At 42.4% G+C, this 23,631-nt stretch overlaps 1 protein-coding gene across 1 annotated transcript; it reads left to right on the top strand.

Moving 5' to 3' along the window:
• Positions 1-1,661: 1,661 nt before the first annotated feature.
• Positions 1,662-22,789, top strand: LOC145778086 (adhesion G protein-coupled receptor L2-like). Its single transcript, XM_082589496.1, has 22 exons — positions 1,662-1,800; positions 5,262-5,371; positions 6,037-6,149; positions 8,573-8,682; positions 9,687-9,835; positions 9,931-10,050; positions 10,169-10,384; positions 10,548-10,938; positions 11,018-11,248; positions 13,099-13,221; positions 13,559-13,743; positions 15,936-16,116; positions 16,207-16,356; positions 16,754-16,938; positions 18,278-18,324; positions 18,531-18,755; positions 18,834-19,087; positions 19,316-19,538; positions 19,697-19,865; positions 20,586-20,723; positions 20,935-21,028; positions 21,275-22,789. The coding sequence occupies exons 1-22, from the start codon at positions 1,746-1,748 to the stop codon at positions 22,648-22,650; spliced, it is 4,845 nt and encodes a 1,614-aa protein (XP_082445622.1). The 5' UTR covers positions 1,662-1,745; the 3' UTR covers positions 22,651-22,789.
• Positions 22,790-23,631: the final 842 nt, after the last annotated feature.

Raw genomic sequence — 23,631 nt, 5'->3', positions numbered from 1 at the left:
AAGCTTCTACCCAAATCCAATTTTAATTTAGTTACAAAACGATCTATGGTCACATGCAAAGTGTGCATTTTAATAAAAAATAATATTGCATCCAAAATTGTTTAAAACGTGACCAAAACAAGCTTATACTTGTCAAAATTTGTTGGAGGCAAACCCCCAATACTCTCTATCCAACTTCACTTTTTCGGACATAAAATTCTACCTTGTCCTTTCATCTTATAAATTTTACCTTATTAACTCTGGTCCTTCCACAAATTTTCTTTCATACCTGCCACCATATTGCCGGCATATTTATTATTGTTTAACTCTTAGAGTTGTGTACTCTTTGAATGTGAATTTTTTGCCTATATTGAAAGAGTTTTTGGCCCTAACCTAACGCTTTCTTGTTATGTTTTTATGAGCCATCACTAAACATCAGGGCCAACGAGTGGATTTCGGGAGGGGGGCAAGGTGGTGCTCAAACGGCCCTGTCTGTACTTCCAGAATATACTGAACAGCTTTCCTTTTGATGTGGTGCTTGATTTATTGAAGAATGTGTTTTCTTCAAAACCAAAACCTTCATCTTGCTTTAGTTTCGAAATAATAGTTTCAGAAAAAAATAAACCTCGCTGAAAAGTCGAAATCAATTTCATTGTTGATGTTTGGGTTTGAACTTGGGCAGTGTTTCCCATGCCTCAAACAGTCCGTTTTCCTGCTTCCTTGAGCGTTATTAGTTTTTAGAAGTAGTCCGCGAGTCCGAAGCAAGGATGAATAATTGAATATCGTGTTGTGTCAATACTGTGGCTGTGCTGACAATACGAAGATTATTGCTTCACAATCACAAAGCTGTTCCACAGCGACAGTTAAAACAAACGGGGAAATAAAAGTTTTTCTTTTTCAATTGAGTTGTTTTTTCTCTCCATGACCCGGCCACTGGCATTTGTAACACGTTTGAATTTGTTTCAATGTGCGCAGTTTGGTTAAGAAATATTGGTGGGCAGTGATGCGTGAAAGAGATGAACATAAGAAGGGACTGAAGCATGAAACACTTCGGCTAGAAAATTATTCACTTTTTACATATGCAGACGTTGAATCAATGTAAAAAAGGCCTGATTTGCTGGCTGTGGCAGACGGTAGTCTTCGACCTGGCTGTTTGGGTAAACAATGCCCAAGGTAGTTGTTGCAACAGACAAACTTGGAAGTTCTAACTTTATCACGTACAAAGATGACAACAAGCAGTGGATAGTTGAGCATTAGTGTTGGTACGAGGCCGCAGTTGAATTCACTTGAAGCCAACCGAATAAACCCGCTTTGATGTCCTTCCCTCAAGTGTGTACTTGATATACTTCTGTCCTCCAGTCGTCAGGTGAAGTCCACAGGTGGAAATTAAACAAGGCGATGTTATCACTGGCTTAAGCGCCATCGAAGGCTTTGTCCGTAGGAGTAAGGCTGCTTGTTACATAAACAATAAAGATAAATGTTTCAATTCACTTTTTTTCGGAAAAGTCTTTCTAGAATCTAGATTTAGAACATTAATATGTTACGTCATTACATTTGACAGGTAATAGTCGAAAAATTTGTGAATCAGACGCCAAACGAATGGAAGTGAGTGACATGACAGTAGACCGCTTCCGCACTCACTTCAAGGTAACTAATCAATCTGTTGGTTTCAGCGGCTTGGACGATATTTGTTTAATTTTCACAAAATGTTTCTATAATTTTCTGCTGTTGTTATTGTTGGATTATATCGAACAGAAAGACGCAAGATGGCGTGTTGGATTGTGATGTCATTTATGACACTGCTTATTGGAAATGCAGAAGGTAAATTTGGCTTGATTAATCGTTTAAATGTGAATTGAACGTTGTTGCCGGTGTATGAACAATTCATACAAGGCTGAGGCTGCAAGTGTAGTGGCCAGAGGATTGAAAGCTTCTTGTGAGGTTGGGAAATTCTGGCCTTATTTGATCTGGAATTCTAGACAGATCTTTAATATTTCAAAACAAATTCATGTTTGAAAGCTTCAAGTAACTTACGCAACCTGGAAGGTTAAGCATCAGACACAGGCAAGGACCCAAATCAAAAGTCCTGGGTTTTCTTGGGTCTGCATCAGGAAAGTAGCCACCAATGATGTGTTGAGGCAACGGTTGAGCTCGCGTCATGTTGCCAAGCATACTGTTGGGCATCGCGTCATGTTGTCAAGCATACTGTTGGGCATCGCGTCATGTTGTCAAGCATACTGTTGGGCTTCGCGTCATGTTGTCAAGCATATTGTTGGGCATCGCGTCATGTTGTCAAGCATATTGTTGGGCATCGCGTCATGTTGTCAAGCATATTGTTGGGCATCGCGTCATGTTGTCAAGCATATTGTTGGGCATCGCGTTGACAATTCAAAGAAATCTGTCGAATATTGGATTGCATCACTCACAATAGCTAGCCACGATTCAAAGTGTCCAAGCGGCCACACATGCTATTCGTTAGTTTGGTACAACACAGCGAGATGTAAAGAAGTTTGTCTTGAACAAACAATTTGAGTGGATATCTGTCAAATGTTGTTGATCGACCACTCCTATGATATACAACATCATATGGACAACAGACGCCCACTCCAACTTTCACCCATCGGAACAATTTGCTTTCCTGAACTGACTTTCTTTCAATGGTGGACCATTGAAAGGGATTTCGTTCCAAAAGTCTGTCTGCTGCGTTGAAGAATTTATTTCTTATATATCTTGTCAATGTCAAAGTTACGTGAATGATGCTATCGCGGTTTGTTTTGTAAATTGCAAGCAATGACGATCATTCAAGCGCAAATTGCTTTAATTTCTGATGAATAGCTGTTCTATTGGCGCTTGCGTCTGCACGCGTCTCATAGAGACATAGCCCCACCGCAACCATTCTGTGTGATGTCGCAATAGCTTGAAACGATTTTGGTGTCGCATTATAGAGTCGGCATCTCAAACTTGAGCGTATGGCATAAATATCTGCTAAACATTCTATGGTCTTGTGCAGGGGTTCTTAACCTTTTTTCTTTCATTACCCACTTCCGCTACTTAATAAACCTATATTCCCCACATACTTTTAAAACTGACTGAAAAATCAAAATGAATCCTAGTAACCTGTGTGACATATCCCAAAGCACAATGGTATTTAACAAAAAGAACAAGTTCAATGAGAAAAATAACATTAAAGATTGTCCATTAATGTCAATGCGATTTTTGTTCTTGCTTTTCAGCGACGATCGAGTCAATGTCAGGCTCTATTTTTGAGATTGCACAACGCAAATCTGATTCCAGATGAATTGTAAAACAATGCACTAGGACTCGGTGTTTGTTAAAAAATATTACTTTTGTGACTAACTAATCAGATTTACTTCCTTGGATATTCGAGTAAAACTTAAAACAATTTCCCACTTCCAGACCAGAAAGAATTTCCCACTGCATGGATATTCAGTAATTTCCCACTGGTGGGAAATTTCCCACCGTTTAAGAACCACTGGAGTACACATAGAACAACAAACCCAACTTCAAATTACCCACTTGAAATCCTCAAATTCCCCACTAGTGGGTAATTACCCACAGGTTAAGAACCCCTGGTCTTGTGTGTTGTCGGTCTATCCTCAATCGTGTTTGCATCGACAATGTGCTCTTTTATTTTGACATTGTTGCTACAACTATCAACGTTGAACAGACGTAGAAGCTGCGCAGTCGGAAAGAGTGATCGCGATATGTTGTGAACACTCAGCTATTCAATTGTGAGCAAACAGAAAGATCTGAAATCAACTATTCAAGCTTTTTAATTAAACCGACCGCTTAGTAATGTTTAACTATCTTTCCTATTACACGATATGAGTTACAACTAGCGACCAGCGCCGTAAGTCACAGACTACGAGGGCAACCTGACAACATTAGTCTCAAAACAAATGTTTGTCAGGAAATCTTTGCGAACATCTTGCGAGTTTTTCATTCTCATACCAGTGGTGCTTTGGGTTTGAAAACAACAATCATTGGTAAACGTTAATACAACGTCAGGGAATGATGATCAGATGAACATATTGAAATGATTTTTATTTGATTTTACAACTTCTTCTTCAATAATAACATCAGCGGTTCGTCTTCAGACGTTTGGGTCACTGCTTTGCAGACATAGACCTTGATCAAGTCTCTTCCCCCCTGTTGCCATTTGTTTCGTTTACCTGTGTTCCAAAGGCATCATCTCTGTTTTCACTTGGACATTTCGTTGGTCTGTGGTCTGTTGTAGCAAACGAGACAATTTGCAAATGATCCGAAATACAAACGTGGACCATCGACACCCCTGGTGGGGGGTGGACTTAAAACCATTGTTAGAAAAGCAAAGTTAACTGATCAGAAAAGATTTTGAGATTACGTCGCGATGCATTGCGTGTGTTGTTAAATATTTGATGAGTAGCGACACAAGATGCTGGAGCGGCGGAGTTATTGTCACAGTGACATGAGGATACTTGCTGGTGAAAGCAACTGCTGCCAGCCTTTCAACCTACGCAATCGAAGTCATTGAAATCACTTCTTTTTCTTCTCTGGAAATGAGCAATTCATGACAGAACTTTAAGATTTGTTTCATGTCATCTGTGGGTAGTAGGGTTCGCTTAGCTCCTGCAGTCGGTTCATCGTATTGAATATTTTGGAATGGACACACAAAGTTATCCGCATTATTGTGGGTTCAATCACGTTTCTAGGAGCAAAATTGCCCATTTGCTTCTCTGTTAAACCAATTAGACAATCACCCATCAATAATTTAAACTTCATCCATTAGTGTGACTTTATGATTTATATTACGCGACATTTAAACGTCCATCTCCGTTTGACTTTCGTATACTAACCATGTTCCATAACAAAGTTACAAACCACCTTGATATCTAGTTCCCAACTGGAATCCGAATTGAAAATAAATCGGCGCTGTGTGCGAAATGCGACGACATATGTGACATTGTGGCCAGTATGTGGCCGCCATGCTGGTTGTTTGTGTTTTATGAGCTTAGTCGCTGTCATTTGTGCCAGAACAACGACAGATGCTTAACAATAGAGCGGCTGACGGGAAACAAGTAACTTTACGCAAAAATTGGATGAGGCTTTTAGTTGCGCAGTAATAAAGCGTTGCGATCGAAGTTAGTGTTTATTTTCTATGCGGTTTTCTTTCACTTAATTCTATTATTTGTTGCGCATCATCAATCAAACGCCATGCGGCGCTTTTAACCAATATTTGCCAGCCGATGATTGATGAGATGCCATTGTGACTTCATATACAGGTCGACTAAATTTTGGAACTCTTAATGGGAGGGGCTTCCTCAACCCTTCGGAGCTCGCGTGTGAGGGGTACCCCATCGTGCTGAGGTGTCCAGGAACAGATGTGATCGAGGTATGAAAGCAAATTAACTTACGTTCTCTTTAATCCTCGTAATTTATGCTTAACGCATTTGTTCTTGTGAATTTTCCTTTAGATTGTTACCAGGCAACCAAGCGTTGAACAATGCAAATTCAAACTCAGCAAGTTGGAGCAGCCACTTTGATAGTTTTCAAAAACCGATAAGCGTCATCAACCTGACTACAATTTGATTCAAAATGGCGGCCAATTTTGTATGACGTCAACACGTGATTAGCCCAATCATCATCAGTCTATAGATAGAAAGATGAAGTGCATTCCTTGATAATGGCCTTATTATTTCGTATCAAACTCGATCGATTATCAACTATATGATCTCACCAACGTATTAGAATTTTGCTCCACCCAGTATGCTGCTCAGCTGAGTTGTTTTTTCATCCATTTTTAATTTGATCAGAAAGTAAACGATATATTTTGGGTGTTAGGATCATCAGGAGCCCGGATATTCATGAATTGCGTTATGTTGTGCCCGGCAACAAGCGTTGTTCGTCGAAGATCAAGCTTTTTATGCTTGACAGTGGATTATGTTTACATAAAATTGAAACTGAAGCGAGAGTAGCAACTAGATGCTTTGCTTTAAAATTGATAATATATAAACAAACTAATTGCTGACTGAAAGATTTACCAATGATTAATATCAGGTGATTGAAGCCCAGTATGGCCGAAAGAACACAGAAACATGCGCCATCTCTCCTAGCTTAATGAGGGACACCAACTGCCGATTGCCCCAGGCCACAGACATCATGAGCGGGAGGTAAGCTTTTAATGAACCTTTCAAATGCCGCCTTTGAAATAATGCGTCGCTTTTCGTTTAAAATTCTACTGTTAGTGCAACAATTAGAATACTCCTGCATCTATGCCCAGTCATTAATTTACGGAACAAGTTTTACTGGGTAGCAATAATTTTTCGTCGTGTAGTCATATCTAAACACTTCTGTCACATGTTTGTGCAATGTGCCAAGTTTGAGTGATTTCTTTGTGACCTCAGTCACCATAAAATATGCCAATTTATTGACCATGTAGTTTCGTCATGGTGACACAAATTTGAAAAGATTTTGTGAAAAATTAAGTCAGCAATTCCACAAGCTTCGCAAACCTTTTGCCACAAATCAATGAAATGAGAATTCATTTTCCTAAAGTTTTCAGTGAATGGTTTATTGCTTCGGGGGACTCGTAGTCGGAAAACCCATATACACTATATATAGCCCCATATAGGCCTAATAGGTAACAAAAAGAAACCCCATTCAAGGTTACGTTTTCAGCTGCCAAGTCCACATGGCCAACCCAGCCCGTCATAGACGATTGTTTCTGGTTGTTTCAACGGCAGCAAACGTTTGTGACGTGAATACCACAAAACAAATGTCGCCCTAAACAAGGAAACCCATTCAACTCGGTAGTTTCCATAGCAACTAATAGACGATTAGTTCTTCGGTCGCAGCCATCGCGCGCTTGTGGGCGAACTTGTATGCTTCATTAGCCTGATATCTTACAGATTGAACGTCAGTGTAAAGATTGTGAATTTTGTATTATTTTTCGTCCATTGATGTTGATTCATGGCATTAACGCTGGAATGCGTTGAATTGCTGCTGCCCGAAGATACAGTTTCCTCTAGGAACTGTCAGAGTTGTGGAAAATCTTAACCAAATATCAAATTGCAAGCTTTGCATAGTTTTGACTTCTGGCGACGTCAACGCTACATCAGCGAAAAAGCATGTGCGGGAAAGTATACACAACCATTCCAACCAACGGAGTGGCAACACAAGCAAATCATTTGAGATGGCCAGCGTATTGTAGCGAAGCGGAAAGATAAGCGAGACCATTACAGAACGTTGGTGGCGATTTTGAGCGATTTGTTATTATAGGGGCAACCCTGGTACCATGGCTCAGACGCATCTTTCCGCTTGGCCTGCATAAGCCGTCTATGATTTTGTTTTCTGCGAGATCGTATTTTATGCTTCTCCCGATGTCACTCCGTTACTTTTCAATGTTCAATGAATCTTAACATTAGTTTTGTGAAACTTGTGAGTGACAGTTTGCCAAAATACTGTTCAATCGCCATTACCGCCAGTTTGTGTGGAACAAAGGCAAAATGATGCGATCATGCAGCGCTGCATCATCACTGGCCGCGTCACCGACTGCAGCAAGAAAGCAAAACAACGAGGGACATTTGTCGACTTATCGTTACAGTTATGTTTGATTTTCATTTCTTGACGACGCATAGACGATGAGGATCAACACGTGTTCATATATTTTAGAAGTCTACCTTGATATAAATAACGGCAGAATATTTAGACAAAAGGTGTCACTTTGGACCAAATGGTGAGCAGGAAATTAAAACCTGCCGAAAGATGCAAGCGCCCACAACTAGTTTTTGTGTAGAAGCCCATTTCACCTCACAAAACTAGACCTTTATTTTGATCCAACGTCCGCAAACGTTAAATCAATGTAAAAACGCCACAATGTTTTTGCTAGCTGAGAAGTTAGTGATTTAGTGTCGCACTCGTCAGTATTTTAATCCTTGCATGGCAGGTGTATTGTAAACAGGGAAAGTTGTTGCAAATATGTCGCCTATCGTTTATGTTGCGGCCTGACATTTGCTGGCTGGCGGCGCGCGATCTGCTGGTTGTACCGAGTAGATTCAAAACAATATCCTTCCGCCGTCCAGCGCTGCTTTGTTTAGAGGTCACCGCTGGGTTTTTGTTTATTACAAAATGGTAAATTGCTAATCAGTTCTAAATAAACTTACGCTAAATAAGTAGCACGATGAAGCAATTCGTCTCGATATATGCCAAGCTACACCTGTCCATCTTAATCTCAATGCCAACTTATTCGACTCCCTCATGTGTGAACAAGTCTGCTGCAATACCAGACATGGCAGTAGCTGATGGTTTGCCAAACCAACATCTTGAATGTCTGCCTACTGGAAGCACCACTTCAAATTGTTGAAATATCGATGGCCACAGTTCCCCCATGTACACTTTGATCGCCATGATCTGCGGTTTGCGCGTTTGAAGACCTTAACCAGAATGAACTGGAGTCGATTTGTTTTGTCATCAAATCATGTTGTGACTTTTGAACGTTTTGGAGTGAACTGAGAAATGTATCCAGCATTCGGTCGCAACCATTAGAATGAACCGTATTCTGTGAGCAATCATTAAAACGTATTTGTCTTTATAGATGCAACAACAAGACACAATGCATGCTCTCGGTGTCAAGTGACGTCCTACCAGACCCATGCCCGGGAACACACAAGTACCTGGAAGTCTCTTTCAGATGCCTCAAATACAGTGAGTCTTGGTTACATGTCGGTCATCATTATGTTTTGGTTCATCATCATCATCAGCATACGACACGACAGCATTGACTGAGAAAGAGATTTGAAAACCATTGGGTTCGTTTCTATTTGAATGATGCTCAAAGATGCGAGGCAGCTTTGAATTATTTCTGTTACGTGGCACCCGAGCGATCGCACCGAAAGCTTTTTCGCAACGAAGTACCGTCGATGCTCAAAACGTGAACTTTTTCAATCTCCTTATTGTTGGCATACATCGATCCTTCATAGTTTGGTGCGTTGCTGTCATTGAAAGATAAACACTGACAGCTTTTGATATGTTGGCATTCCTTCTGGAATACGCTTTTGTATCGAGCTGCTGGATGATTAAGGCGCCCCGTGGGTGGGTCATTAAGGGCCTCTGTGTGGGGCACTGGGTATAATTAACTACACTTACAAAAACAAAGGGTAATGGATTAGTATCGCTTCGATAGCTCGTCTGCTGACGTCATAATGGCTATATGAAAGCGTGTTAGCGCGCCTTTCCACGAACGGCTTTGCTTGACACTCGACAATTCCGGCGCAAACTTCAATTTTATTTAATTAATGGTCCCGGGTTTATTGAGATATGTGAATGGAAGATAATTGAACGCCATTGCACCGTGGAGTGTATTTCAAAGGCTTCTTTGTGTCAAACAATCCACTTCAATATCCTAAACATTATTGGAGAGCTAGAAAACCACCCATGCGTGACATAATTGCCGGTTTCTAGCCCCGACCACATGAAAAAGGTGGTGTTCTGGGTGATCTTGCTCAAGGGAGCCCATAATGAAACCCGAGAGAAGGGGACAAATGGAATATGCCGGTTTATTTTGACGAAGACTACAGTAGGCAATTCAAACTGATAATCGTGCAGTATCCAGGCGCCAAGCGTTGGATCAGATTCCCACCTTGACCGATGCAATCGCTTTGAGATGAAGATTTCTCACCTTATGTCTGATGACGTGACTTTCCACGCAGTGTTCGGGTGTCCTGGTTCATTGGTCGGCGTTGGAACAAACGTTTCCATGGATACGTCGATGCGTGAGGAAGCAGGGTCATGGAGCAAGGACGCTATCTACAATCCCGATCACGTGTTCTACCTGGTTAAGGGAGGCCAGACCGTGCAGGTACGTCATGGTCGTTCTGTGCTTGTCATTATTTTTGTGCAATAAATTTTACATCGATAAACGTCAAACTAACGAAGGATGTTTGTTTCGCGCAGGAATACCGGAATACAGACAACTTTGTCGGGGGAGCGGATCCTGTGAAAATATACGACCTGCCTTCCCCCGTGCAGGGGACCAGTTTTGTTGTGCATGACGGCAACATGTACTACGTCAAGGTGGGCTTTAATTTATTGGAGGCGATGTTTTTACATTTTATTTTCATCATTGTTACGTGGGTATTATCTCATATTAGACAACTATATGCGTGTTGTTACGTTGTCTATTCTTACGCAGGCACAATCCCGCCAGCTGATCAAGTACAGCGTTGTTGCTCGTCTTCGAATTAGACAAGGGTCTTTACCAGGAGTCGCCACTACCCCTGAGAGGGTCGATGATAACCCCATTCAACTGGCAGTAGACGAGAACGGGCTGTGGGCGGTCTACACCACCAGTGCCGATGGTGGCAGGATGATTATCAGTCGCATAAACAAAAATTCCCTTCAGAAAGAGGTGATTGATCATCAGTGTAGCTATGCGCTGACAAAACGTGCTCTATGGTGTACTTTCAATATTTATGTAGAGCGAAAGCAAATCGTTTTAAAAAAGCAAATAGTTGGATTTTTAAAAAGCGATGCTTTATCCTTAAAATAAATCTATTTTAATTTGGTTTCAGAAAACTTGGCAAACCAGTTTTTCAAAGAGTTTGTCTCTTCACTCATTTATGATTTGCGGGGTCCTCTACGTGGTGGGCTCCCGTACTGGAGAAGTAGAATATATGTTCAACACCAACACAAACCCTGGAATTGGAAAGTCTGTTTCAATCGGGTTTGATCGAAATCGCCCGCTTTCTCCGTCTGATCCTGGAAGCTTCCGCGGGCGGATGGCATCTTCACCACGGCGGATGTTTCCATCAGCTTTTCTGTCAACATCGCGGACTTTCCGCTCTTACAAGTTCACCTCTGTCCTCTACAACCCTCGGGACAGGCTTTTGTACGCATGGGAGTCCGCTGGCGGGAAAGCAACTTATTACAATCTTCATTTTGGACACACCAACCCTGACGTTGGTGAGATAAATATTTGATTCCATTGTTTATTCTCGAGACTTTTTTGTGATTCTTTGTTAATTTTGTTTCTTTTTTTCAGCGGGAAAACCGACCACCACTTCAACAACTACCACCACAGCGGAGATTGCCAGCAACACCACCCCCGCTAACCCCAACAAACCACTGGTCCCAACATCATCTATGAAACCTTCACCCACCGAACCTCCGGTACATGAATATATGTGCCCCAAAACCCACCATTCAGGAATTGATTGGCCCATAACCAAAGTTGGAGAGGAGACCATGGTCCCATGCCCCAACTCAAACGGAGGTGAGGACATGGTTTGAATGTTTTGTTGATACTTTTGGTGGTTTTGGGCTTACTCAAGAATCAGTCCATGAACCATCTTGTCGCAGATGTTTCCAAACCAATGGTTGTCAAACTGGGTTTCGCAGACCCTTGGGGTCCGTGAGGAAGTTTCAAGGGGACCGAGCAACATCTTTCAATTTTATTAACTGATAAATTATGTTGGCCATCATTCGTGTTTCACTTTGTTTTGCACATCTAAATCATTTTCCACAAAATTGATTACACACTAGCAACTGTTGTGCCGACATTTTTTTTAATTTCAAGAAAGTTTGCCACAAATTGAGAACCACTATTCTAGACCAAGACAATGAAGGCGTCAAGCACTGTCAATGACGAAATTTCATGTCACACTGACAAAGAAAACAACTCGTTTACAAAACAATAAAATATAGATCGGTGCAAGCCTGCTGTTATAGACAACCTTACGTCCATTCGGCGAAATAACTGAAAACAAACATAATATGAACAATGCAACCTTACTTGGTGGGTGCATTGTTTGTGTACCAGTGGTGGGTGCATTGTTTGTGTAACCGTGGTGGGTGCATTGTTTGTGTACCAGTGGTGGGTGCATTGTTTGTGTAACCGTGGTGGGTGCATTGTTTGTTCCTTCCATTAGCTTCGTAGGGTCGACTCTCTCAATCAGTGGTCCTAGAACAATTGGTCATGGATTGCTTCTTTAACTTGCGAAGTTTTTTTTCGTCATCAACATGTCCATAACAAAAAGGAAAGGAAAGCACTGCCCACAACATGTGCTATCTTTCACCCCAAAGACCTGGGAAATGGGGTAAAAGTTTATAGAGTTTAAAAGTAGTTAAACCAATTTTGTATCGTTATTAAATACATTAGCTTAGCTTGATGCAGCTCAGCAACACTTCTTCAGCTTAATACATTAATATCGATCTCTATTCTTCAGTCAATACGGTTTAAATATTATGCAAAGACTAAAAAGGTCGAAAATATAAAATATCATGAAATATTGAAATATAATGGCATGTATATGAGCAAACTTGAAAATCTACACGCAGTAAAAAGCAGGTAAAGCAAGTTCCAAATAAAAGTTAGGTTTGCGAATACGTAACCTGTCATCACGTGTGCATGAAGTAGACTGCTAGAGTTAGAGCCCGAGCTAGCTAATCAATCCTTTTTTTACATTGATATAACATAATTATGCGTAATAAAAGTCTGGTTGCTCACTGGTGTACTAGCGAGGGGCTGCTTGCCTCAAACCAACCTTGACTGAGAATCGCTCAATCGTTTGCTGCTTGTTGAATGATATTTGAATCAGGGTTGCCATTCAGTAAACCTATCAAAGCGTTTCACAATGTGACGTTGGGGGAGAAAATCTTTCACCTAAATTCGAATAAATTATTATCATTTGATGATGATAACGATGATGGTAATTTTTAAGAATAAGATCAGCCAGGTTCAGTAACCTTCACCGTCACCATGGTAACTATATTAAAGTGATTGTAACGCATGGCTGATTTATGTTACCCTTGGATCTTTTAATCACTGACCACTCTCCTCGGTGGCTTGGCGGCAGTACAAATGTTGAGAGATATCAACATTTACTGTTTTTGTGAGATCAGTGGTTTGAACACTGGAACGGCAATCGAAAGGGCGCCGGCTCGACACCGCTCAAGAGCATGCGGCTGTGTCTGTGGCAGGACACTTAAAGGCATCCCTGAAGGTGGACACGAAGATTGGCTTCCTTGCCTTCCCGTTCACTCAATCTAAATCTTCAACCACCGGGTGTAAGCCTGGATACGACAAACAAAACAAAATTCAAAACTTCAACGTTTTCCTTTCAGAGATGGCAAAGTGGGCCTGTGATAGAGAGGGGATTAGTTTAGACCCTATTTGGACCGAAACAGGACCCGATGTGTCTCGTTGCGTCACGTGGGTGGGCGACATAAGGAGCGGTCTGGAGAATGGTAAGATGGAATTTGTATGGAAAGTATTGGTTAGCTCTGTGGAATGCTCGGTTGTTTATGTTTAAACTTTGCTAGTTTGTCGAAAACTGAGGTGTGGATTCAGCGTTCGTTAGTAATTCCAGATGATATCGCAACATGGCTAGCAACTGTGCCACCACTGAGGATGTTGATGCGTTGTTTCACGTTTGATTAACATACGAAAGTACTTGCTTTGTGTTGATTGTGGTGAAATTTGTTTAGGAATGTGCAGCCGTCAATGCCATTATTTTAACATCGCCCATTGATTGAAGTGACAACTACAAATGGGCTGCTGGGTTACCTCGACCTCTTTTTTCAGGCGATACCGACCCCGATGCTGCAGCCGATGCTTTGGCTCGTCGTTTGACTGTTGCGTCACAGAACGGCGACTCACTGGACAGCTCCATTGTTTTGAAAGCGTCGCGGCTGCTCAAGACAATCACTTCTAAAGTTAGTGGGTCAGTCATACCCCTCACACCCACCCAGGCACAAAGGCTGACAGAGGTACGTTCCAGCTGCTGCAGTTTAAATTGAATTTAGGCGACCGACTTTCGAGTTTGAGCGTAAAATAAGCGATGATTCAATTAATTCGTCTAAGTTTGCCAAGTCGTGCTGATGTCATCAGGTCGCCGACTTTAATGGGTTCCACTGACGCTTCTCACATCATCAGCGGTGGCACGGTGGTTAGATCGAGTTATTTGGCGTTACGTTCCCGCCGCTTATTTGGTGTTGTGAGTCAATCGCGAACTCGAGCTTTTGCTTCGTTTGTCCGTTAATATTTCCTCTTGTGATGTTTATTCTACGTACTGGCCGATCAATCGTTAACCTGCCATCTCATCAATGGCGAGTATCCCACTGTTTATTTTTCTTCTATCATAGATGACTGACAATGAAAAAACAATGAAATAACGATTATTGAAATGTCACTATTGAATCATATACACATGCTTGCGTCATAAAGAGCTGTTTTTTAATGGAACAAACAACTACGCGATCAAAGCTTCCGCTCTCGAATGCATAACCCCAACTGTGTTTCATTCAAATACCTGGTGGCTTGGACAAGCGAGTTCCCGGATGGCAACAGCTGACATCCTCATCAGCTGAGGTGTCCTTGGATCAACATCAACCGGTTGGCACCTGAAGTAAACTTCCCTCTATCATCAATACTTCGTTCAAAGTGATCTAAAAATAGATAAACGTTCCTAGTTACGCGAAACGGGTTAATTCGGTGTTCCCAGGTGCTCACAAACCGACAAACAAACCTATGTTGCGCAAATTGCCTCGATGATCCCCATTATGATGTCATAAGTTGTGTTGACAGTGCTAAGCAATGATACAATCTATCGCTCGATCAAGTTCGCCTCCATTTGTGGCGCTTCCATAGCTTTGCGGTGATGTTGAAAGTGGCACTTTATGAGAAAATAATGAAATCATCACTTTAATGTCTCGTCTATAAAAGTCTGTCGCAAGCGTCGCGCTAGATCGCACATGACAAGACCAGCCCTGCTGACGCGACATCGCGCGATTGGGAAGTTTTTGAACAAACATAATGTCGCATCCAGAGCACAGCATTGCTTGAATATAGGCTACGTCATAGGGAATTACATATTGACAATAAATTGTTCGGAAAAACTTTCAAACTTTTCAAGATGACTTATTATATTTATCACTTATTTCATGATGAAGCAGCATACTTCCTGCGTTTAATTAATATTTCTTCTGTTTATGCTCAAAATAAAGCAAAGCTGGCAGTTTTTCATGTTGGGTGCAACCTCCTGCTGACCTGTACGCCGAAGCGAATCGTTGTGCAATTATTCTTTTTGTATTGAAAGCTTTGAATTTTGGACTAGCTTCACATCATCCAACAAGCGAAATACGCGCCAATAGTGTCATACACATCAGACTAGCTGACTGCACAATCGTAGCAATCATATGACTCTATGAGGATAAAGCTTTGGTAGAGAGTTCGCTTTGTTTTGTCTGTCTATCATATGAGATGGCGACAACACAGAAAAACTTGTTTTGCTGTGTTTTAGTTTTTAAACGGAGCTTCTCTGACGACTGATTACAATTTTTGCATTATCGCTAATTGAGAAATTGCAGTTACATCTTAGTCATCTTAGTCTTGCTGACTATAATAATTTTGATAAATGAATTACTTTTCGTTGATTTAATCGTCTGCAGACGTTGAATCAATGTAAAACAACTAATTTGCCGACTGGAATATAATTACAATGTATCATGATATGTGTTTTTATATGGCGCAGATACGCGTTGCTCTCGGCGCTTTACAAAGCAGACAGTGCCATCACAGCATAGAGAGGCGCAGCCGAGTGTATTATCTCAAGTCCATTTGCTGGATGCCACGCAAGCATAAGTGCAACTTTTAAAAAGTTGACCCGACAAGGCATCGAACTCTTGCTCACTAATTCAGAGACGGACACATTAACCACCCAGACAGCAAAATCCGTCATTTTTACATTGATTCAAGGTCTGCAGTCGTTGAATTAATGTAAAAACGACGCATTTTGCTGTCTGGGCACTAAGCCACCGAGCTAAGTATGAGGATATTTATTGGTCATGCGGGTGTGGTGAAGCATTTCACTTGAACTTAGACTGAGGTGCAAATACTTTAGTCGGAAGGTTTGATGTCGTTTCATTACAATACATTGAAACAATATAATGAAAATGTGCAGGGTCTTGCTGTTGTAGTTCAAGTCCTGACCGGTGGAGATGCAGTGGAGAACTGGAAGAGAATGAGTGTTCCTCAAAGACACGAAACTACCAACAATATTATGTCCGCCATGGAGGATGGAGGAGTTCTTTTCGCGAAGACTATTTTATCGCGCATGCGCAGTATTCCCAGCTCAGCCTATGGTAAGTGGACACCGGATTTAGTGCAGTTAAATCAAGCAGGTTGTCGATTCTAGGAACAATTTCATAAATTTCATCATTCCTACTTTTTAGAATCGGAAACAATTTCAAAACCGGGATTGGTCATGCATGTCAATGTGCAAACACTAAATGGCGGAAGTGAGCTCATGTTCCCAGATACAGAACGAACAGAGGACAGAGTCGTGGTTCCAGGCAACAGCTTAGCAACCGTTGCCAAGCAAGGTGAGTTGGCACCATGATTCATGGTCCTGTTGTTACCAAGTTTCCTTATCTGTGAATCTGCCACCTGCGATAAGAAATTTCCCAAAAAAAATTTAAGAACAGAAATTAAAAGGTTGTCTGTGATTTATTAACCAGTTGCCCAACAAAATCCTTTTTCTTCAATTTGTCTTCTTTGTCAATGACGTCACAGAAGTTTTGTAACATTTTCTTCTGCCGAGCATCTCCGCTAGTTAGCTAATTAATGACGCCAGTCATCCCTCCTGGGTAGTCCTTGCCTGACTTAGCCTATTCATCACACAGGACCTAAGTAGCAATAGTTTCAACATTTGACAGCATCGTGGCAGAGATTCGTTGCTTTTGATGCTTCCATTATTAACCATCGCTTACATCCTATCAGGGCTGGCCAGCACAGTAGTTGTGTTGTACGATAGCCTGGGTGAGTTGGTCGACGCCGGTTTGGCCGAGTCTGCTGAGTTGGAGGAATGGAAGATGGATTCACGGGTCGTGTCGGTCGTTATTGGAGAGGTCGGCCATGCTCGGGACCTCCCATCTCCTATCCTCATCACTCTGGAAAGCAAAGAGGTAGACCACTTTGTCATTCGTTGATTTCCTGCCTAGCTGTGGTTCTCTTCCTCTTAACATTCATTTTGGGGTTTGCATAATCCATCTGCTTTTCCATCTTTCAATTAAAATTTAAAGATCACATTCCGCTGCCATGCTGCTCGCTTTGATTTATTTGCCGGTTATTTATTATGTTAATTTGTAAATTCAGTTGCGCCCAGCGCTATCTATCTGTGACGTCATACGTGATCTATCGACGGTGCAGCTAATTGCAGCCAGTCTTTAAAATGCATTATCGGATTCTTGGGAAAAAATCGATTCGTTTTGATGGAATTCTGACTGATTCAGTCGATTCCACTGCGCCTGGCCAAATCAAAAGTTGCTATGTTCGTCAATACAAAAGCGAGACACGTTCTTGCTTTGTTGAGGGAGTGTTGTTGTTTAGACTAGAGGGAGGCCAATTAGAAGTAGCTGAGTTTTTCTTGTTTGGAATATGAAAGACATTTTGCCAAGCTTCATGCTGACAAGGTCTTGGTGCTGTTTACCAAATATTCCATGACAATTACCTTTGGTTGACTTCAAAGTTCAACAGAAAGATCAGCTCTACAACTATGACTCGGCTAACAAAGATTTTCATTTTACGACGACTGGTTACGTTGAAACTGATGTGAAATACTGGTACTTGTAGCAATCTGGTTGTTCTTGTCATCAAGCTAACGTTTTGGGATGTTCATTAATTGTGAAAATGTTAGTTTCTGTCATTTGAGTTCATCCATCCATCCACAGTTAATGGTAAAATATTCCTCGTTACAAGCTGCATATCCCAGACAGCTTATCTGGAGAAGCCATTTATCAATGCATGCTAATTAAGATGAAGCATAGAACCAATGGCGCTACCGCCTGACACCTGGGCGTAATAACGCTGTACTGTTGATGCGGCCATCAATAGATGATGCGTTCAATCGTGGACACCGTTTGATTATTGCGTCCTTTCCTGCAGAAGCTGCTCGCCAAACAATTATGCAAAGTTGCTATTCTCTACTCGCTGGAACGAATCGTTTATTGTCCCGGATGCTAAGTTGCGTAACAAATGCGAAGACCTATTGTGTTAATGTTGATTGATGGATAAAATTACGTTAGATTTGTGTTTGTATTAAACTGGTTTTTAAATCTCTGGAATAAGATTCTACTTATTTTTGTTAATTCCGCGGCGTTGTGTATTTGTGCAAGATCTTCGTAGAAGAATCCCAGAACAATATGAGATTAAGAATTAACAAGCAACACTTATCGGTTGGTGCGATGGTTAGTGGTCGATACTTTCTCATCGCTTGCCCATGTTTATTGTTGTCACATGTTGCAGAAATCCTCCCAGCCGAGGAAGTGTGTCTACTGGGATTACTCACAGAGGTAAGTTGTTCTACATTGTTTTTTTCCAGCGCCGGAACACTGTTCCTCTTGAACAGTGAAAAAAGTGATGATGAAAAGCTCATCAGAATCTTTTCTGGTGCTTTCATAGACCTACAACATGTTTCATTCTTTGTCTTAGCCCTGAACATGACTGCCCTTGGCGATATGAAATAAAATGTTTTCATCGACGATTTCAAATATTCCAGGGTCGGTCGGTGGAGCACTGATGGGTGTCACGTGGCTAGTTTTAACCAATCACACACCGAGTGCGCATGTGATCATCTGACAAGTTTCGCCGTTCTTGTCGACGTTGCCGGAGCAACAGGGACGTCATGGGATCACGTGTTGGAGCTTCACGTTGTGACGATCATTGGGATTTCTATTTCACTTTTGTTCCTGGCTGTTTGCATCATCACCTTCTCAGCGTTCAGGTTAGTTCTACGGCACGTTTGCAAATAATTTATTATAAATGAATCGTTGTCAGTTATAAACCGCTTTTTAATTGACAGAAACATCCAGAGCGACCGAAACACAATCCACAAGCATCTCTGCATCTGCCTCTTCATTGCTGAGCTTGTCTTCCTCACCGGGATTAACCAGACGGAGAGTTCGCTTCCCTGTTCCGTGGTGGCTGGCTTGTTGCATTACTTCTTCCTGGCTGGCTTCGTGTGGATGACCCTGGAGGGCTTTCAACTGTACGTGATGTTGATGGAGGTGTTCGAGGAAAGATCCAGATGGAAGTGGTACTACTTGACAGGATATGGTAAGTTACATATGCTACACCTTGCTTTGTTATCACTGCAAATGTGGCTTCAATCCATGTAGGCCTAATTGCCACCATAGCCCACTTTTCTATAACTTTATCAGTCATGATGTTGTAGCAAAGCGGCCACTTATTCGCTTGATTTTTGTATGATTGCTCTTATTAAATGAAAGTGTTGTATACGTAGTGTCCTGCTGTGTTTGTGATATGGAGTGCCACTCGTTGCAGGCATCCCTGCTGTGATAGTTGGTGTGTCAGTGGCTGTGGATAGTAGCGGATACGGGAATCTTCACGCTTGCTGGCTTCGGGTGGACTCCGGCTTCATATGGAGTTTCGTCGGTCCTGTGTGTGCTGTGATCCTCTGCAACCTCTTCTTCCTCTTCATCACTGTAATGAAGCTTTACAAGCACACAATGACATACACAGACACGTCCAGGGTTAACTCGTTGAAGTAAGTTGTAAGTGATGTTGTTGAGATACCTTCCCGAAGCAAGCATGTTCTGTGAAATAACTGCTTGGAAACAATTTGTAGAAACCTTCATTTGGATTTTATTTTTGAAGGCTTGTGGCATATTTAACTAACCGGTTGTTCCTTTTCGTTATGTTTAGAGCTTCTGTTAGGGGCGCATCTGCTTTGCTCTTTTTATTGGGAGTAACATGGGCATTTGGAATACTGTGGATTTGGGGAGAGTCTCAAATCATGGCGTATCTATTCTGCGTATTCAACGCTTTCCAAGGAATCTACATCTTCATATTTTACTGCATCCTGCAGAAAAAGGTGATGACATCAGAATGTATAAGTTGCAGCTTTGCTTTACCACCAAGCTATCTACACTGTTATGTCACAGGAATTTGTAGAAACGATAGAAATTTCAGTTTTTACTTGATGATATTTCGAGTTTATGTGGCCACACCCAAGCCCGCGCTAATAGCTGTTAAATATTTCAACACTAACTCCCTCAAGCACCTTGCCAGACGTTATTATTGCAACATGCCTTAAGTTCTGGTTATTCCGTCGGTCGAACTTCGTTGGCAACCTGATGATGAGAAACATCTCCGTGTGCTGATGCTCATTTCCTGAGCAGAAATCCGATCTAGTGGCATCACCCAACCGTGACCATACGTTGCCTTAAACCTAAGCAGATTCTCTTTAAGCACCCAGCTTCGATGTGACGCGTGACGATCGTGGTTTCCAATGTGACGTGTGTGCTTCAGTGTCTTCACAACTATCCAAGGGATTACTGTGATTTGACTTTGTGACGTCATGGCGGCGATACGCTTTGCAATAATGTATACTTCCGCACGTACAACAATATTTGTCCAACACGCTGATGAGAGTTAACGATGCCGATTATTGGAGAATTATTTAGACAATGACAAATTATTTTTTGCATTTTATTTGTCGCAAGTGCATGGCCGACAGTGCAATCTCTCTTTGGTCCTCGCCTCATTATTTGCTGTTGGAACCATTGGCATGATTTCTTCGTTTCTTCTGCAGATAAGAAGTGAATATTCCCAATGTATGGGTCGTATCCCTTGCTGCCGTCGGAAGCCTAACGAACCGTACATGAGCAACAGCATGTCTTTCTCAAAGCAATACACACCAGCGCGGTACTCTGGGCCTCAAGCCGCCACTGTAAGTACCAGCATTGATTAAATAACATGACATACCTAACGTTCTTCTGGTGCAAGTTGATGTTATGTTAACAGAGGCATGGTTTTAAAGATTGTCATTTCTTGTCACAAGATATAGTTTTGTTTAAATTTGTTCATCTTTTCTTCGTTATCTGTTGATGAAAGAATGACGTCACTCTTCAAACAAGCAACTGACGGTGTAATTTTTGCAGTCACAGGGTCAACTGCGACGAATGTGGGACGATACACTTGTGAACCCTCCACAACAAGCGGCTCTACCTTCTCAAGCTACCATACCCAATCGAGGCAAGTAGATCACACCTAAACCATATGTTTTGCATATCTCATGTAGCCTACTAAATCTGTGCTATGATCAAACTGATTATGTTGATTGCGTTTGACTGACAATCTGATGCGAGGCTATCACTATACACCCAAGCAGATGCTTGCTCTAAACACTCGGTTATTTTTATGCCACATGCCCAGTAGCCTGCGTGTAGTTCTAAAGTCTGATGTTCTGAATTTTTGAAACTATTTGAATGTTTTGTACAGAGCCTCCACGTGGCAGCCGTATTAGCCACAACGATGTACACCAGGTGGCGTCCACGTCCCAGTTGCGTCGTCATCCAGGATCGCAGCATCAGATGATATCGAGAGGCAACACAGTTCCCGTCATTTCCAGCCACGAGAATGACGTTTCTCTTTCCAGAAGTAGGGAGGAGTTAACTAACCAAGTCCCAGAAGACGCTTATGACCACTTGCAGCGCCATTGTCACCCCGACTGCGACCCCAATGGACGATACACTGAGTGCAAGCATACCCACCACATGCGTCATAGTGGGGGATTTCCCGTCCCACCCCGACCACAAGTGAGATCTCAAACCATGAACCCCATCAAACCAATCGCGACCCGGCCTCGGAACCCTGACAAAGAAGAAGTAAACCTGCATCGACGTCACGACTTCCAACGCGCCACAACGCTGTCGAACGCGGCTCCCTTAGCGATAGGCCACGACCGGCGACCCTCCACTCCCACCAGGAGATTTTCCCAACCGGTGAAAGCTGGCAATGCGAGCGACGTTTGTTCATATCATGCTCACCCTGGATCCGAGGAAAGTCGTTTAGTGCCACCACCAACAACATCCGCTTATCTACTGTACAATGAGACTGAAGATAAAATGGACGCTCGGCCGGGGATGAACTCCGTGCATCCTGCGCACAGATTGCAACGTCGTCGATCTATGACGAGTTCTGAATCGGACGATCCGATTGTAAATGATTTTAGCGCGAGCAGCAGCACAGGGTCAAAGCCATCCTCGTTGACCGGAACAATCGGAGGTCGGCCACTTGTGCCTATGAGCACGATACATGCCAGCCACGTGCGAGATTACAACGCGCGACACCTAGACAATTATCCATCCACATACCGGGACGCCGCCGACCTTGAAGTGCAGCAATTGACCGGTCCCGACCGCTCCTTGTGCCATGATGCGTGCAAGCATGGAGCGTCTTGTGAGGAGAGTCAAAGAGACTCCGCGTTCTACCAGAGCATGCCTGACCTGAACTGTAGCCCGGCCGCTACGCAAAGCCTTGATTCGAGTGGGTGTAGCCCCGAGGCTGCTAACCCTCTATATAGCCATCGACCGACCAAGAGCGTAGATGCTTCCGAACCCAGGTATGTGACTGCCCCCACCACAGTGGACTTTCAGTCATCACGGATTTACTCCCAAAGAAAAGACCATTCGGATCCCACCACCCTAGTAAAATCCCACGATGAACCATCACATCAGGATTTTTCTCACGGTAGAGAATTCACGCAACAAAATTACTCCACAAGTTCCGCTGAACAAACGGCACAGCCGCGTAGTAATAGCAACTTTTATGAAACCCCCCTCGATGCCTCAGGCCGGATGATGACCAGTTTGTGATGACGTAACGGTGACGTACTTGTGACTCAGCATTGTCAAAAGCCTATTTTGTTCCATTTCTTGGTTGCAACTTTTATGTTTTTATTGTTTTGTATTCGACTTGCGATATTTATTCCATCTTCTAATAAATAGCTTTCAGTTACAACTTTGGTTTCGGTCAGCTGGATCACTACAACAATAGACAGTCACGAGTGCTTTCGATTTCAACCGGGGAATTGACGTGAAGCGTTGTCACAAAGCGCACCGATCTGGCATCGAACGCCAGACTCTCGCACAGACCGTACCACACAATTAGAGCAGAGATACAGGTGTGCAATGAAGGATTTTCAATGAGCAATGATTGTTGATACTCTAACCAGTGCCGGTCTTTAACGGTATTTCGGGCCCTGGGCGGAATATGCTTTGCGGGCCCCAATGACAATGATCCAATTCAGTAGCATAGCTAGGTATTTTGAAATGAGAGGGGGTGGTTTGACCGTCGGCTGACGAAGCCTGACGGCGTGATCGCCGAAAGCGACACCCAGCGGCAGGGAGTCTGGGGGCCTCCCCCAGAAAATTTTGAAAAATTACTTTAAATTTGGGGCATTCTGAGAGCATGTTCAAAATTTGGGTATGAATATTACTGTAAAATGGTGCTGTTCGATGGCATAGCAAAAGGATAAGATCATGCATTCTTTGGAATTTTTCGGAAATAAAGCTATGTTGAGTCTGGATGCAACCTATTTCGTCCCCAGAAAAATTCGTGCCCTGATTTCGTACCCTGAAATCGGAGTAACAAAATCAAATTTCGACCTATTTCGTCCCCTGAAAAGATCGAGAGAAATTTGAAATGTTTGCGGCAACTCCGATCAGCAACTTCGGCTATGTTGTTTTTTTCTCGATCTTTTCAGGGGACGAAATAGGTTGCACCCGTTGAGTCTCTATGTTTTCTTGTTGCTAATTCCTTTGTTGAATTCACGTGTTGAATTTTTCCATTGGAAA

The sequence above is a fragment of the Aplidium turbinatum genome, chromosome 10, assembly GCF_918807975.1.
Source record: "Aplidium turbinatum chromosome 10, kaAplTurb1.1, whole genome shotgun sequence".
Taxonomy (NCBI): Eukaryota; Metazoa; Chordata; class Ascidiacea; order Aplousobranchia; family Polyclinidae; genus Aplidium; species Aplidium turbinatum.
The sequence above is the reverse complement of the archived record's forward strand: the minus strand, read 5'-3'. Positions and strand labels throughout refer to the sequence as shown.